This window comes from Carya illinoinensis, chromosome 8, assembly GCF_018687715.1.
Source record: "Carya illinoinensis cultivar Pawnee chromosome 8, C.illinoinensisPawnee_v1, whole genome shotgun sequence".
Classification (NCBI taxonomy): domain Eukaryota; kingdom Viridiplantae; phylum Streptophyta; class Magnoliopsida; order Fagales; family Juglandaceae; genus Carya; species Carya illinoinensis.
In genome coordinates, this window is record NC_056759.1 from 8,167,152 (window position 1) to 8,187,485 (window position 20,334).

General features: G+C 34.3%; 2 protein-coding genes across 2 annotated transcripts; one reads left to right on the plus strand and one right to left on the minus strand.

Moving 5' to 3' along the window:
• Positions 1-1,435: 1,435 nt before the first annotated feature.
• Positions 1,436-4,561, plus strand: LOC122319347. The gene is made up of 2 exons (XM_043137373.1): positions 1,436-1,749; positions 4,229-4,561. The coding sequence occupies exons 1-2, from the start codon at positions 1,634-1,636 to the stop codon at positions 4,434-4,436; spliced, it is 324 nt and encodes a 107-aa protein (XP_042993307.1). The 5' UTR covers positions 1,436-1,633; the 3' UTR covers positions 4,437-4,561.
• Positions 4,562-4,876: 315 nt separating this feature from the next.
• Positions 4,877-8,268, minus strand: LOC122319346 (lysine histidine transporter-like 8). The gene is made up of 5 exons (XM_043137372.1): positions 7,714-8,268; positions 7,335-7,468; positions 5,806-6,224; positions 5,584-5,715; positions 4,877-5,477 (listed from the first exon to the last, which is right to left on the minus strand). The coding sequence occupies exons 1-5, from the start codon at positions 8,130-8,132 to the stop codon at positions 4,992-4,994; spliced, it is 1,590 nt and encodes a 529-aa protein (XP_042993306.1). The 5' UTR covers positions 8,133-8,268; the 3' UTR covers positions 4,877-4,991.
• Between the last annotated feature and the right edge of the window lie 12,066 nt (positions 8,269-20,334).

A 20,334-nucleotide genomic window follows, 5' to 3' on the forward strand; every position in this document is an offset into this window, starting at 1 on the left:
AGAAATATAAAAAAATTGTATTGAGTTTTAAGTTTGGATATATAATTATTAAATAAAAAAATTAAAAATTAAAAATTAAAAAGTATTTTATATTTAAAGATGCTTTGGAATAAAATTACAGAAGTTTTAAAAATATCTATTATCCAAACAAGACGGTTGCATCCATTTTCAAGACAGGCTGTACACTGATATTTTCATTTGTTTTTGTTTTTTAGCAAACGAGAGGGAATAGGAATGAATTTGAGATATTTTTGTTCTCAAATTTGAACAGAGAACTTGAGAAGACTTTAGTGAGATATTTTTTTATAATAATGTTTGATATTATTTTAATGTGTACAAATTTTATACACTTCATTCAAAAAATAGTGAGCAAGTTTGGAGTTTAAACGAAAATGAGAAATATTATAAAGAAGCCTTATATTAGTACATGTATCCACCTAATCAATGCGTAATTTGTCAATTTTGTCATTCTATTTAAACACATATATATTTATGCATTATGATAGAATGATAAAAATAACAAATTACATATTGATTAGGTAGATGTGTGTGGAAAGCTTTCATGTTGAATTTCTCAACGAAAATATCCATTTTTATTGTGGAATCAATTTTTGTCAAATGAAGCACATGGGATGTATATATTCTAAAACTGTATGTAGAGATATAAAAAAAACCGGTGAATCGGCAAATCAGACTGGACCGGTGGGTTTGGTTCGGTACTGAGTTTGGTTCAATTCAGTACCAGTTTTATTTTTTTTTAAAATTAGTCAAAATCAATATGATTCCGATTTATATATATTATTTTTTATATTGTATATTATTTTTCTATATAATATATAATTATATATAAAATAATTTTATACTATATGATAAATTATTAACCAATATAATATTAAATTTTAAAATCTTATATCACTATAGTTTATTGTATCAATAGTTATACTAATACTATATCACAATATATTATCACTATAGTATTATATACTATAATATACTATATTATTATATAATATATTATATTAAAATTGAAAAACCAGACTAAATAGGACTGGAAATCGATAAAACTGAAATACCGATTTAGGAAGATAACTAGTACATAATTGATTTTAAAAAATATAAAACTGGTGCATATTAATTTGATCCTAAATTTTGTCTAAAATAAAATTAGATTAGACTAATTATACCTCTAACTGTACATAACATTACTTGTTTGTTTGATATTGAGAGCACACCGATAAATTAACCAAAAGTCATTAGTTGTGGTACTTGCAAATGAATAGGTGAGTTCAAGCGGACCCTTCAAATGGGCCCATAATGGGATTAGCTCATAGATAGGCTTTATTTGTTATATCGGGCTATGTTCAAAGCCCGGGTGGGAAAATGGCCTATTGGTCCAGGAAGATAATCTATACAGCGCTTTCAAATATGTTGGGCCAAACCGTCATACACGAGGGAGAGCTCAGAAAAGGGGTGGAGCCGTGACGAATTGAACGTTGAGGTCCACTTCTGTCGCGTTTCATCGTTCAAATCGTCGTTGCCCGTTGCCCTGTCGACGATCTCTGAGCTCCAGAGAGACGAGGGAAAAGATTTCACACAGGTAGACAGGAAGGGAGAGACAGATAGAGAGAGCGCCATGATTACGCGATCGAATCTGGCGGAGCAGTTGAGAGAGTACCAGCTTCGATCCAAGCATGACTGGGCCTCTGTCTCCTTCTTCTCATCTACTTCTAATCTCCCTTCTTCTTCAAGGTATGCCAATTTACCTCATATGTTTTTCTTTTTCAATAAGATGTGATTGTTCGCCGTTTAGGTTTGCATCCTCACAATTCTGCACTTCTTGTTACTTTTTTTGGCTCCTTTTGGGATCAGTGGGATTTTTAATTGTTTGTGAAAACTATTTCCTTTATAGTTTTTACGTTTGGGATTAATTTTAAAAATCTCTCCTTACTGCACTTTTAATTCATAAATTACCATCATCGGGTCTCCTGTCGAAGCTGGAAGACCTACCAAATATAATCATCTGGTGTGTCGAATCATTTTAGAAAAGAGAGCCTTCAGGTTGTAACTTTGGGACTTTTTGTCACCGACCTTATTTTTAGTTTATCATGTTACATATACTTGGATTTACTCGAGGATTTTTGTTGTGTATGTGCACGTGGTTTCATAAAATTACCATACATATTACATCTAGTGGCAGCTGTAAATCATTTGATCCGAGTTTTTTCGTTGGAGCTTCATGTTTTTCCCTGGATAAACTATCCAGAGGTTCTTTTCAATGGATGATTATTAGGTAGTCTTGGAGTGTAAATGACATGTCTATCTGGTTGTTTTTGATAGATTATATATATATAGGTAAAATAACATTTTATTGATAGAAGTATATAGGTGAAGCCCTAGTACACAGGAATAGAGATTCTGCACTTGGTAACTTATGCTGGTATTTTCTGTGGTTCTTAAATTTGGACCATCGAAGTTTTAGGAGTTGGCTGTAATTATTGTGCATTGACAAATACCTATAGGTTTCAATTATGAATGACTTAATACATAAGGCCGTGGTAGAGATGCCTGGTTTCCGACATCAGATTTACTACAGATTGTTGAAGTCGAACTGGGGTTGGTATATTGGGTGGACACTCATGCCTTATCAGATGCTGACAACTGTAAAGTGGGCCTTTTGGTTACCATACACTAACCTATGAAAATCTTATTTGTCTGTTGATTTGTGGAAGGCATGCTGCGTCTGTGAATGCATTGACTCAAATTAATGTGGAAGCTGTTGCTTCCATGAGTAGTCAGTTTGTTTCTTTGCCACCTATGGAGGCACAGATGGGAGAACCATATGGCAGAAGTTCAATGAAAATAATTTTTCAAAGGTTATATGTATGGGCGCATAACTGTGTGCTTTATTATTTGATTTTTTTTTTTTTGGTTAGGGGTGGTGGAGGGGCAAAGGTTAATATTGTTGATTCTCTCTTTGGACATTGGCACATTATGATCCTGTAGTTGAATAAATTTAAGATGTTTGTTTTATATGGTTGACTAGCTATGTACTCTTAATGCACGGGATGGAGTAGCTGTGTGGTTGGAGAGGGGCTTATTGATGAAGTAGACATACTTAAAAGTCTTGAAAATTTGTTTGGTGGTCATATCCAAAATGGTTAAGGTCTTTTTTTTTTTTTTCCATTCATTCCATTTTATTCTTTAATCATGGTTCTAAATGTCTGGCAATTGAGAGAGCTGACAAAGTTCGGGGTTCGAGGTCCAGAGATCTTATTGAGAGGTCCATCAGGGTAGACCATAATGTCAAAAATGTCTCAAACCCTTTATTTATAAAGAAAAACTAGATGCCAGTTGTATAGGGTTAAAGTAATGAAATTAATATCAGAATAAGTTTTGGTCTTGTGGTTAGAGCATAGTGGTAGTAAAGTGATTATGTTTGTTGGAGTTCATGATATATCATGTAATTTTATATATGGATAACTAAATTTTATAGTGTTTGTGAACTGATGTCTTGTTTTTTTGTTAATTTAATTTAAAGAAACATATATAAATACTTTTTGGGTAACACCTTGTACAAACATCAAGTTAGCTGTGTGGTAAAAATGGACATATCAATTCCTTTGTCTGAGGCTTGAAACATGCCTCCGGCATATTGAGAAGAACATTTTTAATTTAAGCTACCATAGAGAACTGACCTATCCTCTGACCAGTTCAACTCACAGTTGACTGGTTAAATGGTCCGATCCAGTGCAACTCATGGTTCTACTTACCGGCCTGGTCTAGTTTTAAAACTTGGCTTGAATCAGTACAACCTACGAATTGAGCATAAAACTCCTAACCTGGAACTGCAAGGTATTGAGTGTTTGTTTGGATGTTAGCAATTCTTGGTAGACACGAGGTTATGTAATTTTTTTTTATGGACCATTAATCACTTGGCCGCAACCATAGTGTATTGATCAGTGTGCAAGAATACTGTTATTGGTGCTGTTGCACAGTGGCACTCGTTTTTATCTGAGTACCTTGCATTTTTAACCAATGAGTTAATTTGTCACTAGTCTTAAATTTTCTTGATATGTTAGTTTACTAGAAGAGTTTCATTTTTATTGGGGTACTTCTAATTCATGGGTTCTTTGACTGCATTTTCTTTTTCGGTTATGCTGCAGATTGGTTTTCATAGGATGACTTCTGATAGTGTTTTTGCCCATTTTTCTTGTTTATCTGGATGCAGGGTGGATGTTGTGATCTTTGTAATATGGGAACTGGTTATTCTAGCTTTGCTGGTTTTTTCTGCAGTCTCTCTATACTTTAGGCATATGCGACTAGCTTTCACTCTACTATGCATCACGATGCTATTCCTATTATGTATGAAAATTACAAAGCAAGTGAGATTGGCTAGGAAAAAGAAGCGAAGGATGCTTCTTCCACTATCAATGTGAAACAATATTTAGTCGCAGTCTTTCTTTCTTTTTGTTTTTTGTTTATTTGTTTTTAAAGTAACCCAACTTTGTTGTGTTATATATATGTTATTGGCCATTGCAATTGGTCCAGCGTTTTTGGACAATCTATTGCACCTAAAGAAGGTTGATAGAGAATATAATGATGTTCTCGCTTCAAGAAAAGCTGATCAAACTGGTACATTCGCAAGATAGAAAATTGGGGGTTTTATGATTGAATTGAGGGGTTATAGATGTAGTTGTGTTAAAGAATTAAAGTTGTTTTCTGTGAGTGATTATTATCATATGCAAACACTTGACTGTAGTGATGGCTATTCTCCGTGGTTGCCACTTTTCTATCTCAAATTCTCAACGTATATGCAAAGTGCACCCCTCCCTCCATACTTTGTGGTGGAATTGAAATCTCCCAGATTGCACTCAAATGGTAAGGAAACCTTGCCATTGGCTCCAGATCATTGAATTCTTATTTAAAGCCCAGAGGTTAATTTAGAAACCGAAGACTGGAGACAGATTCTTATGCTTTCTTGTCATTACCATTCATTGGGGCTTGAAAAAGTGGATCTCTATTCCTATGGTCACTATAACCCAAATTGCTCCAGTGACAACCAGGATGCTGAGAATCATTCCCAAGGCTCCCAACCCCCAATTGAGGTACCAAATCCCACTGTATTTTTGTGGTTTCTTGATCAGTGTCCACATGAAGCATGGATATGCCAAGGTGATGGGTAGCGCTATTCCTCCAAGCAATCCTGCCAAGCTTGGCAAGAATGGCAGTGCCACTGCTATGAAAAATGCAAGACAACCAAAGGCGGCTCGGAACCCCACTCGCAGCCACCATGGACAGGGTTTGTTCACTTTGCTGGTGTATCTCAACTCCAGATTGTCAAACACTGGCATTGCATATATTTGAAATGAGCTGAGACAGTTGACCACCACGAGCAAGCTTGTTAATCCTAGGAGCCATTTTGATGTGTCTTCCGCGTGATATTTGGACAAAGCATTGAGCATCCCTCCATTAGGAATCTGGCAACAAAGCAGAAATCGTTGATTGTGTTTGCTGTAAAGAGGAATTAATTCACTAATCTAATTGTTACAAGAATGTTCCGAGTATTAATGAGGTGCTAATTACCAAATTCCCATAAGCCCAATAGCCTCCAATTGCAATTGGAAACAAACACATTGCAATAATTATATATGCAAACTTCACTCCTTTCCACATTGGTACTCTCGATGGGCGCTTTGCGCTCGAAGGCATGGTCCCCTGCAATGATTCCAAGATTAACCTAAACGGATAGATAAATCTCTTTCTCATTTGAAATAATCATTTTACAATATATATTGGAAAATTTACTTGTATTTCAAGGACGAGATTGTGGCCTCTGAAAGCGAATGCTATTATCCCAAGTGCATTGAAAATGGTGAAAACCCTTTCTGCATGAGATTTTGCATGGGGTACTGGGTCATACGAGATGCCCATGGGTCTACTTTTGCTTATAGAGACAATCCATATCAGCATGCCATAGCTTATGGCAGTGATGGCTCCGATCAGTGAAACTCCAGCGATGGAATTCAAGTTAGGAAGCTGAGCTAGAACAGTGGCGCAGCAAGTGAAAATCACGTACCACTCAATTGTCGTTAATGGATTGGCCCCACAGATGATATGGAATAGGACTTTCATGGTCCCACCTCCTATCATGATTAGGGTCACACATGTCCCACCAGATAGATACATGGTTGGGAACAGTGCAAGCAGTTTTCCTAGCTTCTCACCTGTTATACATGATAATTGGTCTCCTAAATTAGATTGTGAACAGTTCCAATATATAAGAATGAATTAGGTTTATATTCGAGAAAAGAAATGCCTCCAATTCTGTATAGCTTAAAGTCCTCCGATCTATTTTTTTTTTTAAGTCCTATTGATCACACTTCACACTCAAGTAGGAATTAGTCAATTACAATTGTCCCCTCTTAGAACGAACCACGTTCTAATATTTCTCATATAAAAAATTAAATTCTTTTAAACCTATATCATACATTTCAACTTAAAAAATTACATTAATCTCAATAAAATTTATAAAATATTATTATTTATAACTCAAATCAACTTCCCTCGTCTCAATTTATAAACCTAACCTTTACAATAAAACAGTAAGAAAAAGTTCAGACAAGAAAGAAAGCAGCCTTGCAACAAAAATAGAGGAAAGACCAAAACACGTTTTGGCAAAATAGTGTTAATTTATTGGTAAGTTCATTTATGTTTTTAACGTTCGTACCATTCATGTGACGTTAAGAGTGTTGATTTGATTGATTGATACGGATGGTGTGACTTGGTCTATCAACGTACAACACGTTTCGACAAAGAATTTTGATAAATATAAATAAAATTACGTAATATATATTCGAAGAGGGCTTTGCTACACGCAGTCGAGAAACGCAGTCGGCGTGCAGTCGGCTGTACGGAATGAATAAAAAAAAATTATAAAAAAATTATTTTATATTCAGGGAGACCTGCATGAATTATAAAAAGCTATAAAAATAATTTTTTTTTTTCATGTAAGTCCTGTATTAATTTTTTTTTACAGCCGACTGCACGCCGACTGCACAAATCATTTCTCATTCGAAAATTATGTATATATAAACTTGCAGATTTTCTGTTTATTAAAAGATCATATCTTTAATTTTCTCTCCTGATCATTGATTCATTATATATCTTTTTAAGTTTTTCAACTCATAATCTCTAATAATTATCTTATATCAATGTACGTTACAGTCTAAAGTACTCATTTAATTTTATAGAAATTGCTTGAAAGCCAGTAGTACTGTTCAGTCTACAGGTATACTATATGTGTATAAGATGATGATGATCATATGCGTACGTACCAAAAGCTACCATGGAAAGGCGGAGATATCTACTATAACGTGTCCCAGATTCCGATTCATGCAACTGAATTAGTAACCACAGAGTGTACATCTGCCAGACAAAAGCCAGAGAAAGACACAGAATTCCCCATGTCCTGAAACAAAGACAATTAGCTATATATCTCAAACAGGTAATTAAACAAAGACAACTCAAGCGCTTTCATGCATGCATGCAACACAAAAACTCAAATTTTCAAATCCCTCAATTATAGATCTTAATTGGCTTATAGGATATGATCACTAGTACTTAATAATCACATTTATATAATTTATTCGAACATTCAGGTACGTATATGCAATCTTAAGCATTTAACCCTAGACAGAAAGAGAGGAAATTTACCAGCCGAGGGAAGTGAAAGATAGGGGAAGAACAAGGGCTTGAATCCCGATGCCCGAACACAACGTATGAAATGCAGAGTAGTAAGCGTTACCGTTCCTTGACTCTGTGATGGGAAGCCAAGCATCCTGTGGATCAAGCTTGGTAAAGTGACCAACTTCTTCCAAGTAGCCCTGCATGCTTATAATGGCTTTTTTCATGGGGCTGGCTATTGGAGTACTCATAAAACGCGAAGCAAATGGGCTTAATTTAGGGGTCTTAGAGGCTAAATCCAAAAGTGGAGAGCGAGACATTGAAGGGCAATGAAGTTGAAGGGGTGGGGCTGAGATGGCCGGAGTTTCTGCCTCTTCCGGCCTCTTTGTTGTCACCGGACCGATCATGTTCACTTCCACCACCTCACTACCCATCACTGCCAAAGACATGTACAGTCTGATCTCTCTCTCTCTAACAGTGAACTAATTAGATAATTTTGATGTGCAGTAACGAGCGGATATCTAGACGTATTTATATAGGAATTTTATGGTTTTGATGTTCAATAAATATATGCGCACCTATATATATAGAAGTACTGTTTAAGGAAGATATTGTCACATTTATGTGGATTCTGAGTAAGTAGGTTAAGGTGGAGCATTACGTAGGAAAGGAATGAGTGAGGAAATAAAGCAGGTCTTTGACCGTGCTTTTATCTGCAATAAAGATGGCACAACCAATTGGTGTTGAGAAACTTTTCCAGCTTGTCTATCTGCTTTGGAAACGGATGCGTCGGCCATGCACCACTCTAATGTAAAGTAGATGATCAGTTTGTGGGTTTAAATATATATAACATCTCAGATATCAATAGATGCAGATCTATCTATGATCCACAATTCCTTCCTTCCCAAGATCACTCGACATATCATATTTAGGATACATATATATATATATATAGTCTATTTCATTATCCACCATTATCAGTAACAGTAAGCTGACGACCAGCTTTAAGCTTTTGTAGCGAAGCATATATATCATGCATGGTTATATGTGGATATAACATATCATGATCATGAGCTTGCCCTGAAAAGCAATCATATTAATCTTTATATATATAGCACTCATGATGTACGTATATAGATAAACACACACAAACTCCACTTCCCGTGTAAGAGAATTTAACTATATATACATAGTACTACGAATTATGGATGGGGCCAATTAAGTCTCGGGGTGCTCCACTACTTTAATTATAAACAAATGATCAGCAGCACGCCATGCGAGCTCACCTTCTACTTCTAGGATATTAATTAATTTCTAAGCAGAAATTAAAAGCACGTTTTGAATCGATAAAAAAGAGTAAAGAGAAGTGAAAAGGTATGCTTTAAAATAATCAATTAGGGGCCGCGAGTGACCTTCCGAGAGAGAGAGGAATTTGAAGGAATAGTTTATCTATTTAGCTTTAAACTACGTTTAGATGTTGAGATAAGTTGAATTCTTTATAAATAATAGTGAGTTGAGTAGGTGAAGTGAATTATATGGGGCATATATAAATGAATTTAAATGCATTTGAATATTAATATAAGTTTAGTACTATTTATAAAAAATTAAAAAAGGTTGTGCATCTTACGTATAAAGAAATGTTGAATTGAAAAAGGTTGTGGATTCTACATATAATGAGGTTTTGAGTTTAGATGAGTTTAATAATTTAAGAGTTACGTGTTTAGATATTAGACTCAGCTTAAAACTAGACTGAACTGAATTGATCTCAGCTAAGTCTTGCAACCAAATAGAGCCTAATGATTTACGGATTAAACAACATATCACTTCTCTCATTTATCCTCTTACATAATCATAAATTCATCATACTATGATATCACGATCCTAAAATAATTCACTTTCTCGATCTCTCTCTATTATACTCTTTTATAGTATTCTTTGTGGGCCTATTAAACCTAATCAATATCATGTAACTAAACAATGAGACGGAAAGCACCATCAACTACTACTATTTGTCAAAACATTCAAACAAAATAAATACATAACCATTAAAGTGCTTGGTCACTAAAATTTTTTAAATAAGAATTTTAAATTTTAAGATTAAATATTAAAATATTATATTTTAATATTATTATTGTATTAAAATTTAAAATTATTAAAAAAAATTAAATTATTCATTATATTTTATATAAAAATTTAAAAAATTTATAATAATAAAATAAAAATTTAAAATAAAAATTACATATAACCGAACAATACCTAACAATTCTTTCCTGATCCAGCTATCTTCTTTTCCATCATTCCATGATCCAGCTATCTCCTGTCACTCCGCTTCATTATGTGTCAAGAAGTAGTACTACTCATCTAACGTACGATGAATAGCTAGCAATGTCAGAGCCAAGTTGTTTAGAAAACTTCCTGATGATATGACGTTTCTTATTTTTCTTTTTCTACCTTTCACTTTATAGATTCTTATGGTTGCTTTTTCTTGAACCATTTCTTCTTCTTTTAATAATTTCTACCCCCGCCAGACGTTTGTCCATGGCTTCATAGCTAGTGACGTCAGACGTGAAACGTTTGTGTAGGGACTCATAATCAAAAGATTCTAATATAGTTTGGGGCAGCTTGACAAGTACCCATGACTATTGACTCGTATGAAGCCATCGATCGATTTAACTTGGTCACTTTCCATGAAGTAGGTGGTTTTTCTTTGGAAAAATGATACAGACTTTTTATAATACTTTTTACAGTAATATTTTATAAAGAAATGTGTTTTTATAAAATATCTTATAAAACTAACGTTACTTTATAAAAATACTCTTATTTTATAATATATGTTGTAAAACATATTATAAAATATGTTAGATTGATATCATTAATTTTTTTTTACACTCTGGTGCATGCAAACACAAACATACATATATATATATATAATATATATATATGGTGGCATGCATGAATGGGACCCTAGTTTCCTTTGTTAAAGTTAATCCGGAAGTTTCCAACTTTCTTTCTTTTGTTTTTTTGCCCTTTCTTTCAATGGAATAATTTTGTTAGACACTACAGTACTAGTGATCCTTACACTCATAAAGATAAAGTTGTTTTCTTGACTTATAAGACTATTGGTTGCGTTTGGGCAGTGATTTCAAATATTTTGTATAAATAGTAATAGAAAAGTAATGATAAAATATTAAATAATAATAAATAGTAATAAAAATTAGGTATAAAAATAATAATAAAATAATAAATAGTAATAAAATATTATTAGAATATTCTAGTATGCAAATTAGCTAAGTCTAGTTTAGATGTTGAAATTAGACGAGAAAATTGTGAATAGTAATAAAATTATTTGTGAATGGTACTGAAATGTTTGATCGAGTAAAGATATTTTATGGATTTTGGAAAAGTAAATAAAAAAAAATCGAATAGAAATATTATAAAATTAAAATAGTGGTAGAATATAATTTTTATTTTTAAATTTGAAAAAATTGAATTATTTTTTAGGTTTTGTTTAAAAGTTTGGAAAAGTTATAATAATTAGATAATGATTAGATAAAAACGTTAAAAAATTGAAATTAAAAAATATTTATATTTGTGATATTTAGATATTGAAATAAAATTAAATAAAATAAGATAACATGAGATATTTTATAATGAGAAATGCTACACAACATCCCACACCACACACTTTATATATTAAAATATTATTTTTTATTTTTTTTATTTTTTATTTTATTTTATTCTTATTAAACTAATTAAATTATTCTATTTATCATCTACATACTTCATATTTCTTATAGAAAAAATGAAAAAATAAAATAAAATAAATGTGGTGTGTGAAGTGTGAGGATGATAAGAAAAATTTTCCTTTTATAATTCAAACTGGATCTAATACCTCGGGTTTCCAGACCTGGCCATGACGCTTGATTTGGACCAGATGGGCTTCCTACTTGAACCTACACACAAAACCTGACCCTACTTTTCTTTTCTTAAATTTCAAGTGTGGAAAGGACCCTCCGAGATGCTTTTCTTATTTGAACATAACTTAAGACTCTTTTTTATAATATTTTTAATAAAATAATTTGAGTTAAAATATTTTATTTGATTTAAAAAAATAATAATAATTAAATAAAAATATTATAAAAATAAATTTTTAAGATAATTTTGTTTTGAAGTTGGAAAATGCTAATTATGCTATATTAATTTTTGTGTTTTATTTCAATGTTTGTAAAAGTTGTGTTAGTATTTATGTTTGGATGATGATTAGATAAAAATATTGAATATTTAAAATTAAAAATTATTTTCTATTTAAATTATTTTTAATATATATATAATCTTAATAATTTTATATCTCATCTGTATATCCAAATATGAGACGTTTTTAATAGCGCATTATATGAATTGTATTATTATTTTCTTGTGGCCGCAAGCCCAATATATATCCTCCGAAACAATTAGCAGGCCTTCACCCAGACCCGCGTAATTTGAACGTGGGATGGATGGATTTTTCTCAGTCGAAGGCATGCATGGTTGCCTGCAATACTAAAATGATCACCTCATCATGTCAAATGTTTTTATCTTTTGGGTAAAGATTATCTTCTCTTTTCGATCGTAAATTCTAATTAATTTATTCTCATATATACATTATATGTACTTGAGTTTTGTCTATTTCTATAAATAAAATTTCTTGATTACCTATTAAAAAATAAATAAATAATTATTTGTGTTTTTTGAAAAGTCAAGATTGAAACTTTGGAGTGGTTCTTTATGTGGTGGAAATCGAAGGGGTTGGGAGGAACTTTTATGTTTCCTAAATGCTAACAATATTTCTAATTAATAAATTCATGTTCTTTTGTTGAGAGGGGCCATTCGATGCAAAATAAAGAAAATAAAAAGGGAAGACAGCAAAAAGAAACTACTTTAATGGTTGATAGTGGCCATTATTATCCTAAAAACGTGGATGTTTTCTTACATTGAAGGTCCTTCCTAAATCTTTACTGCTTTATATGAAGGCTAGGGAGGATATACAAGCTTTTAGGAGTGCTCAATCTCTCAAAAAACCTCATCACCAGCTTCCCCTCAAGTGGTTCGATTGTGGGAGAAACCTCCATAAGGTTTTTATAATTTGAATTGAGATGCTGCAGTTGATAAACTACAGAGCAAAATTGTCATCGAGGCTATAGTCAGGGATTATGAAGCATAGGTAATAGGCACTTTTCGAGCATGTTGTAACAAGAGAATGCAAAACAGAGGAAAAAGTAATTCCAAAGAGAAATCTTCTCGTGTGTATATTGAATGATGCCAATGGTACAATTATATATACAATAACTAAAGAATCTTCTAACTAACTTATCCTATGGAATTACAATACTGTCCTTTATATACAGCTCATTGCATGAGCCACAAATAACAAACAGAGCAATGGAATTCAGGTAACCATGCCGTTCTTCTCTTTGTTGAATTGGTGCTGTGATGATTTATCCTCTAATACCCCCCCGCAAGATGGAGCGTAAAAATTTATGACTCCCATCTTGGATAAATGAAAATTGAGAACCTTAGAGGATAAGGCTTTTGTCATGATATCGGCGAGTTGATTTAAGCTTGAGACCTAACGAGTGCATATGTTGCCAGCTTGAATTTGGTCTTGAATTAAATGGCAGTCGAACTCAATATGTTTAGTTCTTTCGTGAAAAACGGGATTTGCCGCAATATAGATCGTGGCTTGGTTGTCACAGTGTAGCAAAACGGGCTGAGGATGATTGACGTTAAGTGCAGACATAATGTATCTCAGCCAGGTTAAATCAGCGCAGGTGACAGCCATTGAGCAGTATTTGGCCTCTGCTGATGACTTAGAAATCACTGATTGTTTCTTGGATTTCCAAGATATCAAGGAAGATTCAAGGAAAATGCAGTAACCACTAACGGAATGTCTTGAATCAAGGCAAGAGGCCCAATCGGAATCGCAGTAGGCTTCAAGATGTAAAGAAGAAGATTTAGGAAACAAAAGCCCCTAACCAGGTGCACCTTTAAGGTATCGAAGGACTTTGTGGGCTGCATGTAAATGAGCATCAGTAGGATTTGCCACGAATTGACTCAAATTTTGGACACGAAAACAAATATTAGGCCGAGAAACTGTAAGATATAGGAGTCTTCCAATGAGACGGTGATAAATATTGGGATCAGGTAATGGAGTGCCAGTTGCCTGAATAAGATTGAGATTTTGCTACATTGGAACCTTAGCAGGGGTGCTGCCCAAGGTGCCGGAATCTGCAAGAATATCCAGTATGTATTTTTGTTGGCAGAGATGGATGTCTCTTGATGATCTTGCAACCTCTATGCCGAGAAAGTAGCGTAATGGTCCAAGGTCCTTAATCTGAAAATGCCTGTGAAAGAGAGACTTTAACTCGTGTGCAGCAGCAATGTCATTGCTTGAAACCAATATATCATCGACATAGACAAGGATGACAACAAAAGTGTCATTAATGTCATGGGTAAAAAGGCTATAGTCAGCCTTGGATTGAGAGAAACCTGCAGCAAGAAGAACATTGGAAAATTTGGAATACCATTGCCTTGATGCTTGTTTGAGGCCATACAAGCTCTTGAGCAATTTACATACTTGAGTGGGTGACCCTTTTGTGTAGCCGGGTGGTTTATTCATATAAATGTCTTCATTCAAATCTCCATATAAGAACACATTATTTACATCGAATTGATGTAAGTGCCAACCTTTAACGGAGGCAATAGCTAAGAGACATCTGACGGTAACCAACTTAGCCACAGGAGAAAAAGTTTCTTGATAATCCACTCCTTCAAGTTGGGTGAAACCGCGAGCCACTAGTCTTACTTTGAGGCGCTAAACACTCCCGTCGGAGTTATACTTAATTTTATAGATGTATTTGCAATTAATGGGAAGTTTGCCAGGACGCATATCCGTAAGTTGCCAAGTCTGATTCGCCTCCAAGGTTGCTAATTCAGCATCCATGGTTTTACACCATCCGAGGTCTTTAAGGGCTTGCTTATATGTTTTTGGCTCAATGTAAGTGGAAATAGTGATTGAAAAAGCTTTATAAGTGGGAGAAAAATGCTGATAAGAAATAGTGTTGTGTAGAGGTGAAGATGTACCTAATGAAGAACATAGCAGCGTGTCCAACTTCGGTATGGGAGGAGTTAGAGTTGTTTGATAGCAATGGTAATCCTGTAGATACTCAGGAGCACATTTGGTTCTAGTTGTCCTGCGAAGAGGAACTGGTAAAGTTTGAGGTGGAGGTAAAGTAGCAGGTGGTGGTGGTGATGTGGAAGGCTGTGGTGGAGATGAAGTAGGAATGGGAGATGAATTTTCTGGAATGGGAAGTGCATATGAGGGAGTACTGAAGTGTGAGGAAGGAGTAGATTGTGATGGAGTAGGAAGATGAACTGAATGAGGCAGTGAAGAATTTAAAGGATGTGTGATAGAGCTGGAAGGAGGACCAGAAGGTGAAATGGTAGAATGAAATGGAAAAATAGATTCATGGAAATGGACATCTCGGGATAAAAAAAATTTGATGAGTTTAGAGATCAAGTAATTTATATGCTTTAACTCCAAAAGGGTAGCCTTGAAAAAACGCAGGCTCTTTCTCTAGGATCAAACTTTTTGCGACCATGTGATAAACTAGAAGCATATGCAAGGCAACCAAAAACTCGCAAGTGTTGGTATTGGGGTGGGGTTTGGAAGAGGAATTCATACGGTGTTTTGTTATGAAGAAGGGGGAGGGTACGATTAATAAGGTAGACTGCTGTGAGAACACAGTCAGTCCAATATTGGGGTGGAAGGTGAGATTGAAACATTAAGGCTCGGGCAATATTCATTATATGTTAATGCTTTCTCTCGACTCTTCCATTTTGTTGGGGTGTTTCTACACAACTCTTTTGATGGATAATGCCTTTAGCTTGAAAAAACTCTTGCATTTGGAATTTGGCTCCATTATCACTTCTAATGGTTTTGATTTTGATGTGGAATTGAGTTTCAATTAAGTTGTAAAATGCCATAAGACAAGACATGGTATCAGATTTCTTTTTAAGCATATAAACCCATGTGGTTCGAGAGTGGTCATCAACAGTTGTGAGGAAAAATCGTGATCCATTTGCTGCAATAATGGAGTTGGGACCCCAAATATCATAATGGAGAAGATCAAAATTATTTAAAGCTGAATGTGCAGAAGTTGGGAAAGAAACACGCCGTTGCTTAGCCAAAGGGCACATTGAACATGGTATTTGATTGTGTAATGTTTGACTATGAGTCACATTAGGATCAGTAATTAAAGCTAGTCTTGAAAAGGAAATGGGGCATAAACGATAATGCCATAAATCACATAATGAAGTGGAGTGAGTAGCGGAAGTAGAAGGAAGTGGGAATGAGTGATGAAAACGAGGCAAGGCTTCAACTAGAGTAGATGGTGACACCTGAGACCTGAGGAGTTGATACAAACTGCCTCTAACTTCACCTATCCCAATTGTTGTCCATGATGCTAAGTCCTGAAAGAAACAAGCAGGGGATAAAAAAAATGAGACAACAAGAATGATGTTGGGTAAGTTTCTTGGTAGACAGTAAATTGAATTTGAACGAAGGTACACACAAAACATGAGTTAAGAATAAATTCTCATATAATCTTACAACACCAATGTAGGTAACAGGAACATCTCGACCATTTGGGAGTTTTACTTGATAGGAAAGTGTGGCTGTGATGGATGTAAAAAGAGAAGTACAATAGATCATATGATCTGTTGTACCAATGTCAATAATCCAAGGTGCAAAGTGTGTGTGATTAAAAGAGTGTGTGCGTGTGCTGAAGCAGGTGGTCATACCAGAAGTTTGAGAGTTGCTGACTTGAGTGTTTGAAGAGGAAGTAGGTGGTTGGGTAATTGATAGTGATGCCATGGCTGAACTAGTTTCCTTGGAATGAAAAAGAGAAAGCAATTGTTGATATTGACTCCTGGTGAGCATCATTGATGCAGCTGGATCCTCCTCATGATCACCATCTGAGAGTGTTAGGGATTGAGTAACAGCTGCTACAGTGCCATTAGTTTTCCCAGGGAGTTTGTGATTAGGTGGGTAATCATGTAATTTGTAACATCTCCCAGCAATGTGACCAGTCATATTACAATGAGTGCATCGTGGTGGATCGGCATTTCCAACCTTAAAGCAATTTTCAAGAGAGTGGCCAGGGATCTTACAGTAAGAGCAGTATGGACGATTATTTTTTTGGTAAGTGGGCTTGGGGGAATTTTTGCTGGAGTGAAAGGTTGGTTTGGCTATCATTGCCATAAGGTCAGGGGAATTGGTAGAAGGAATCATCAAATGCTGTCGTTCTTGTTATTGGATCATTGAAAACACACGGTTAAGAGGTAGGAGGGGGTCAAGTAGCATTATCTGGTCTCGAGTATTTGAGTATGAATCAGACAACCCCATAAGGAATTGAATGACACAGTCTCAGTCATATCGGTCGTGGAGGATTTTTAATTTCCCACAATCACAATCGGGAAGAGGATCATAGACAGCAAGTTCATCTCATAATGATTTGAGATGACCAAAATAGGTACTGATATTGTCTTGGTTTTGAGATAAGCTGGCTAAATCATGTTTGAGTTGAAAAATTTGAAGGCCATTTTGATGGGTAAAACGATCCCTGAGTTCCAGCCATAATACTCTTGAATCATTAACTAAAGCAAGACTAGATTTAACAGAAGGATTTACAGAATTCTGTAGCCAAGAAACAACCAAGTCATTGCATCTCTCCCAAGCTTCGAAGAGAGGTTCTGAGGGGTCAATAGGTTTAGGCAATGTACCATTGATAAATGCAAGTTCGTTCTTCGCACGAAGAGCTCGAGAGATCACACAGGACCAGATGACATAGTTATTAGCAGTCAAGAGTTTAGAAACAAGGGCTGCAGCTGGGTTATCGCCAGTCTCAATTCGAAATGGGTTGAAAGGGTCAGAAAAGTTGAGGTACTTATTCATGGGGTTTGTATTTTTGGGAGATTTTGGATTAATTTCTTTTTTAGCATCGTCCATTGATTGGTAGCTCTGGTACCATGTAACAAGAGAATGCAAAATAGAGGAAAAAGTAATTCCAGAGAGAAATCTTCTCGTGTGTATATTGAATGATGCCAACGGTACAATTATATATACAATAACAAAAGAATCTTCTAACTAACTTATCCTAAGGAATTACAATACTATCCTTTATATACAGCTCATTGCATGAGCGATAAATAACAAACAGAGCAATGGAATTCAGGTAACCATGTTGTTCTTCTCTTTGTTGACGTGGTGCTGTGATGATTCATCCTCTAATACATGTAGAGAGATGCATGCATCTGCTACGCTGGTTGAAACTCATGCACTTATGATGTCTACTAAATTTTGTCAAGATCTTGGCTTAAGAAATCTCATTGCGTTTAAGTGGTCAATGCACTGAATAAGAGAACTAGGGACTGGAGCCAATATGGGTTTCTGCCAGAGGACATCATAGTCTTGTTGAAATGTTTCTCAAGCTAGTTTGGTCAATTGCATGCTGGACGTGAAGCAAACTATGCTACTCATAATCTTGCTAAAGATGCTATTAAACTCACTGAAGATATCATGGATGTTGAGGAAATTTCAGAGTCTATTCATGATCTTGTGTTACATGGGATGATGTAATTTGATTTATGAGCAATAAAGGTTTTCCTTTCCCTTAAAAAAAAAAAGAAAAAGAAAAAGAAAAGAAGCAAATTAGAATCGTAAAAGGAAGGTTCATTGTACCTAGATTGATCTGATTTTTAGATTGGGTCAGGCATCACCAATAAGCAAACTCATTATATGTATTAAAGTGAAAGTTGTACCTGAAACTCGTGTAAATTAAGTTATGGCCCCCCCGTAACAAATGCCATGCACGATATACATGGATATGATCAAGGAATCAGAACGCTGAAAGTCATAGCCATATGTATAGTTCTAATCTGTCATACGAAGCACCTTCAAGGCTTCAAGCCTGCCCTCCCTAACATACACCAGCCATATAATAGTGCTGTACCATATTATTGAGGAATAAATTTCACATTATTTATAGACAAGATTTTAGATATGTTTATAAAAAATGAGCAACCATTTCTTATTGAACCGGTTTTATAAAACGGGTTAAGCCCATAAATTTCTTTACATATAGACATGAGTACTACTGTTATCGTTATTATCTATACGCCTACTAGCTCAACGTTTGTCTCAATTTGCTCTTAAAAGGATTGTGAGAAAGGGAGATCTCAACAAACATCTCAAAAAATTTGTAGGGGCAAAATTTTGACAGTGAGTACTTCAATTAGATTAGGTCGATCCCACACATGCATGCTTCTTGCCATAAATAGTCTAGAAGGATCGCTACACCTTTTAATGTAATATATATAATTATATAAGTAATTTTACATATAATTATGAAGTGTATAAATATCGCATAATTGTTTTGAAAAAGAATTAGACCTATTATTACAAAATTATTTTTTTTAATGTGAATTTCATATTTTATTAACTTTTTTTTAAAACAATTACGTGGCGGTTATCTAATTCATGATTGTAAATATTTTTTCTCTAATGTTATAGGAATGAGCTAGCCCTGCTCATGTGAGGTGCTTTTTTTTTAAATCTTTGTCGAAATGATTTCTGTTGTGCCCTGTATCCTACGTTGCCTGTGGAAGATCAAGACTACAGCCCTGACCCCTTACTCCTATAAGGTGTCAAGCTTAGTATCGTGTTGTCTATCACATGACTTCAATTTTGACTGGCTTTGGTGAATTATGTTGATATTTTTTAGGGTGTCAATATATACTATGGTCCGTAAATTTAACATAAATACGATACAAAATTAACGAATTTGAGTTTAATATAAATGACTAAAATGAGCCCAAATCAAAACAGATTGATCCGTTAAAATACGATTAATAAATAAGCCAATCCAAAATAACCAATTTTAAATTTTATTTCAAAATTATAATTTTATTATTATTGAATTGTAATATTAATATTTCTCAATATATTTATATTTTTATAGTTGAAATTGTAATTTTTGACCTATGCTCATATTTATTATTGTTAAATTTGTAATAAAATATCAATACTTATTATCTTTTATGTGAAATTATGTTAATCAGTTCAAATTTATCATGCAAGTTAGTTCAACCTATTTACATGAAACATGTTGAAATGAGTTGTATTGTGTTATATATTTTTAATTAATTATTAAACGGGGTCAAAATAAATGATATAATGTGACCTATTATTTAAATAGATTGCATTAAGATTTAAAAATCTAATCCGTTTAACTTAATGGGTCGTGTGTAGGTTAACCCATATAATCGAATATCCATAACTTACAAGACATGACGTATTGCCAGGCCCAATATTTCCTTATTTCCTGCCCACTCTCTTGTACTTCGAAAAGAATCAGGCCCATTCGGCTTAACTAATATCAAGAGTCATTCCTCTGCCTTAACTATCAAGAGTTATTCGATCCTCTTGTTTACGTTTCGAGTAATGCTACGTACACTTACCTTGTTCTAACTTCTACCTATCAATGTCAGTGTTGGTAATTGGTATTCATTCTTTTCCGATCCCCCATCTGTGTGTATATAGTAAAAACCATAGCA